Genomic DNA, 5,295 nt, shown 5'->3' with positions numbered 1-5,295 from the left:
CGTGAATGTTGGCAAAAAAAGTGTTGAAGTTGCGCGACTGTATATATTAGACTGTGGTACATACCCTAAGGAATGAGCATGCAGTTTGTGATCTGTGGTTTAAGGAGCCTAGGACTAGGACGTGGATAAATATATAATTATTATTTATCCATGACTAGGACCTGATCCAACAGGCCGTGGTGAATGCTTAGCGCTGATTTGGCGAATTTTCCCGGAAATCAATTTAAACTTGTTACTGTATGTTTTATGTATTTTTTGTGTCAAGTAGCATCGCACTTAAAAATAGTTGAGTCAAACATCAGCCATGAGATCGGAGTATTTATATAAACTAACATTTAACCGATTTTGTAGTCTACAAAAAGTATCTTAAAAATCCGATGTAGCTGCTGAAGCGCCACTCCTGGTTTGCATTTGTTTATCATGTGCGTCAGCATACTAGTATAATCGCCGAACGAGTTTCAATTGTTACAATGACGTGTAGGTGAAAATTCTTACAGTCGATACATTCATTAAAATATATGAAAAGAGAGGAAGGTATTGTTATTGTAATAGTAAAGTAACCAATAATAAGTTATAAATGTATTACGAAAGCACGATTTAATTTGATATTGAACTTAAATGTTAGCCTACATATTAAACTTTTTAACCAAGGTTTGTGGGGCATGTTTTCAGGTCATCCGTGTACAACAGGAGGTTACTGTTGATCGAACTCCCCACCCGCATACATAAGGATGTCACTGCTTTAAGGAGGCCATGAAGAAACGCTAGTTGAAGTAGGACATACATGCCAGAATCTTGTGACAGAAGACAGGAGAATTTATGAAGATGGGAGAGTGGCCAGAAAATGTAGGGATTGTTGCTCTGGAGTTGATTTTTCCATCTCATTATGTGGAACAGGCAGAATTGGAGGCATATGACAAGGTGTCAGCAGGCAAGTACACTGTGGGGTTAGGACAGGCTCGCATGGGCTTCTGTACAGACCGTGAAGATATAAATTCATTATGTCTTACTGTAGTGACGAAGCTGATGGAAAGAAATAAAATTTCTTATTCAGAAATTGGACGCTTGGAGGTTGGTACAGAGACCATTCTTGATAAATCCAAGAGCGTGAAGACTGTACTTATGCAATTGTTCGAGGAGAGTGGTAATACTGACATCGAAGGTGTGGATACAATAAATGCGTGCTATGGAGGAACAGCAGCTCTTTTCAACTCTGTATCTTGGGTAGAATCGAGTGCTTGGGACGGTCGTTACGCCCTGGTGGTGGCTGGTGACATTGCAGTGTACGCGAAGGGAAATGCACGACCTACTGGAGGGGCTGGAGCCATCGCTATGCTCATTGGAGCAAACGCGCCCCTGGTCCTAGACCGAGGAGTGCGTGCCACACACATGAAACACGCATACGACTTCTATAAACCAGATCTGATGTCCGAGTACCCAACAGTAGACGGTAAGCTTTCGATTCAGTGCTATTTGAGTGCCTTAGATCATTGTTACCAACTTTTCTGTTCCAAGAGCCAGAAGCTCTTACTTGACAGCCGCGAGGACGAACGGTTTGAACTTCGTCATCTGGATGCAGTCCTGTTTCACGTCCCATATTGCAAACTGGTGCAGAAATCGCTGGCCCGCCTCATGCTCAATGATTTTGTACGATCAACTGAAGCCGAGCAGGCTGAGAAATATCCAGGCCTGGAGACGTTCAAGCATGTGAAGCTGGAGGACACATACTTCGATCGAGATGTTGAGAAAACCTTCATGACACAAAGCAAGGGTATATTCGAAGAGAAGACGCAGCCCTCTTTATTATTAGCAAATCAGGTTGGAAACATGTACACTCCTTCCCTTTATGGCGGTCTGGTTTCACTTCTGATTAGCAGGGGTGCCCAAGAACTGGCAGGCAAGAGAGTAGCTTTATTTTCTTATGGATCAGGACTCGCCTCCTCCATGTTCTCGCTGCAGGTGTGCTGTGATGCAAGTCCAGGCTCACCCTTGCAGCAGCTTGTTGCAAACTTGTCACACATCAAGTCGCAGCTGGCTCTGCGTCAGAAGATACCCCCGGAGGAGTTCGCCAGCATCATGGAGATGCGCGAGCACAACCACCACAAGGCGCCCTACATCCCTCAGGCCTCGCCTGATGTGCTGTTCCCAGGCACTTGGTACCTGGAAAGCGTGGACTCGCTGCATCGGCGCTTCTACAAGCGGCTTCCTATGTCGAGCTGAGAACTCTAGCACAGCTTCCATAGCATTTATAGATCTGTTGTGAGTCCTTGTTTTTGAACATGTCAACTGAGGCTTTCCACATCTCGTCCAGATTGTGCATGATTTATCATCCAGTGATGTGAGTATGCTACCCCAGATTTAATTAAAATGATCCAGCATTATGAAAACTACTGCAATAACTGCACCGGATCTAACTTTGCTATTAATAGGAACCAGCAAAGGGATGTGCACTAGAAAACAAGTACCGGTATTATACTTAGGCCTATCTTAACTGTTTCTGTAATGGCAGATGTCGAAATCAGAATCTCTATAAAATCGAAACTATGCCTAATAGGTCTAGGATAAAAAATAAAGCTTTTCTTGTACCGCTACATGTTGCTAAGTCCGAAAATGAACGCAAATTCATAAGTATTACTGTTAATAGGCAGTGTTTCCTTTTTGCTGGGTGAAGTAGTGAAGCGCATGAAAAAATAGGAGCATTTACACTGTCAGTATCCATTTGTGATCAGGCAACGAATTGCTCATATTGCAGCCAGGTCTACTGACTAACTTAATCTTGTCACTGGAAAGAAGCTGAGTCACAGTGGAGCATATTATGAAATTGCTAGATGCACACTTCCCAGTTTGCAACCGGCTGTTAAGCTCTGTACGTGGTTGCTTCCAGTTCATACAAATAGAGACCCTGTTTTTTTTTTTTTCTAAAATATCAAATGAGTTACTTGATCTGTCATTGCTATGTAGGGTTGTCGGATTGAACTGCAGGCAAGAACATAAATCCGAAACTCTGTTTTTTTTAACTATCGTTAGCGATTTTGTCTTGTTCTCCAATTTAACCAAAGGTATACCGAACCAAATAAAAATAACAGAATTAAAAATAATTTTAATAAATGCCTACCTTATTGTTAATATTTTGGAGCTCCATGCTGCATCCACATGAGACTTGTTTTCTGAAACCATTTGTAGAAATCTTGACAATTCATTTGCAAGTTCATCTGAACACAAATCACGGCCTTTTCAAGTTCTGTTGGCATTCTATTTCTATAATCTGATCTTGATGCTTTCATTACATTGAACACTTCTTCAACGTGGGCATTACTGACTGGAATATTGAGCACGTGCTGCATTATTTTGAACAGGTTTGGTGCATTGCTTTCTTGCATCACAGTTTACAACAATTATTATCTGTCTTATCAAGTGCTGATATTACAGATTTCGAAAGAGAAAACTCATTATACAGTTCATTTCAATCCAGCACAGACGAACTTTTATACACATTGTCATTTCCATTAAAATTGTACTGTATTAGCTACTTACGACAACAGTTATTGTAATAATATGTCATAAACCAGTGTGCCTTCACTTCTAACAGAATCTTATGAACATCTGTGGAAAGTAACGTACAATATATATATATTTTTTTTTTTTTCGATAATCTAATTGCTTTGCAAAAGAAAGTTAAAATTGTGTTTAAAAAAATAGAAAATATATTCTTAATAGTGATAGTGAATATTCACTTATTTCGTGTTATGAAATAATAAATTTCCAAATAACTTAAGGGGATATTTTTTCTTTTGCCTCGTGCGTAATACATCTTTAAAACCTGCGACATCTTAACAAGACACTCAAAAGCTAACTACAAAGACAACCATCGCACAACAGTATATCATAATATTTCACTATAATTATGCTGAGCAAAATTCACAAAATGGTCTCACTTCTTTTGAATTTTTAGATGATGAAGAAAAGTCTGAATAGATTTTAAGAATGAGAGCTTACACATCGTATTTTAAAATTTAGAATCCATATTTAGTACATTCGGCCTGGTTGGTGGAGTTGGTATAGTGCTGGCCTTCTGTACCTGAGATTGCGGGTTTGATCCCGAGCCAGGTAGATGGCATTTAAGTGTGCTTAAATGCGACAGGCTCTTGTCATACATTTACAGGCATGTAAAAGAATCATGCGAGACAAAATTCCGGCACACCGGTGATGCTGATATAACCTCAGCAGTTGCAAGTGTCATTAAATAAAACACAACATTTATTTAGTACAGTTATGCAAAATGTGATGATAACAATTTATTGGATTTAATCAAGATGGCGTTTTCTTCTGTGAATCTAGTAAACACAGAATTGTGTTTAGATCTACCATAATTAATTTGTCGGTTGAATGTGAAACTACATTGTTTAGAACAGAGTTACAATTACAGTTAACCCTGGAAAGGATAGATAAACTTCACACTCAGTAATGGATAGGCTACAGGTACATGGGGTATTCGGTTATCGCAAAAGAAATACATGATTGTCAGAAAGCAGTATATTTTATTTTAACAATTTATTTGTTGATATTAGTTTACAGTTATGTCTCCTTGCACATATGGCACACATCCGATCGATGGTCTTGTCATACAGGCTTATTACATTTGGAACACACAATTTTTGTTTTTCTGGCTTTTGCTCTTGAGCAGAGGTGACACCTGGCACTCCTGTTGTTTTTCTCTGACAGATCTGGGTCATTCTCATTCCCTTCAATGTATAATATTCCTTGACTATTTGAGCGAAGATCTGTAGACAAGGTTAGAGTAAGAAATAATATATACGTAGTTTGATACAGGGGTAACTGATGACCCCAACATATCCGATTCTCAGTAGAACTACGATGAAATAACACGATGGAACCAGCAACAATCTCAGAACAAACTAAAATGAGTGTACACAAAGTATCGGATTTGCCAACATTAAAACGAAAAAACCGTATAAAAATAAAAAATGGTATGGGATAACAGGTTACCCCTGTAACCATTCCAGGTTTAACTGTACACAAAAAGTAACCGAGTGACAGTTACAGCTATCAACACACAGTTAGGCCTACTTTTACAGTTATTTAAAAATATATATATAATTGTGTTACGATACCTCTCCCAACCTTAGAACATGTCTCATTTGAAGGGAAAGACTGGAGAATGCTGGGTTTTCAGTGAAAGACCTGCCCTTGAACAGAACACTATGAATGAATGGATGCCTATAAACTAATTGTGTGAAAAAGAAAGAGCCCATAAATAGTTAAATATACTGTTTA

General features: G+C 39.0%; 1 protein-coding gene across 1 annotated transcript; it reads left to right on the top strand.

The window, feature by feature from the left end:
* Positions 1-400: 400 nt before the first annotated feature.
* Positions 401-4,248, top strand: LOC138696169 (hydroxymethylglutaryl-CoA synthase 1-like). Its single transcript, XM_069820761.1, has 2 exons — positions 401-534; positions 673-4,248. Exon 2 carries the CDS (start codon positions 820-822, stop codon positions 2,218-2,220), a length of 1,401 nt encoding a protein of 466 aa, XP_069676862.1. The 5' UTR covers positions 401-534; positions 673-819; the 3' UTR covers positions 2,221-4,248.
* The last annotated feature ends 1,047 nt before the right edge of the window (positions 4,249-5,295 follow it).

Source organism: Periplaneta americana, chromosome 3, assembly GCF_040183065.1.
Source record: "Periplaneta americana isolate PAMFEO1 chromosome 3, P.americana_PAMFEO1_priV1, whole genome shotgun sequence".
In the NCBI taxonomy this organism is placed as follows: domain Eukaryota; kingdom Metazoa; phylum Arthropoda; class Insecta; order Blattodea; family Blattidae; genus Periplaneta; species Periplaneta americana.
Note: the sequence above shows the minus strand (reverse complement) of the source record. Positions and strands in the feature narration are given on the sequence as shown.

Excerpts from the sequence above, each read along its gene's own strand:
- LOC138696169 (XM_069820761.1), top strand. The coding sequence starts at position 820 with ATGAAGATGGGAGAGTGGCCAGAAAATGTAGGGATTGTTGCTCTGGAG.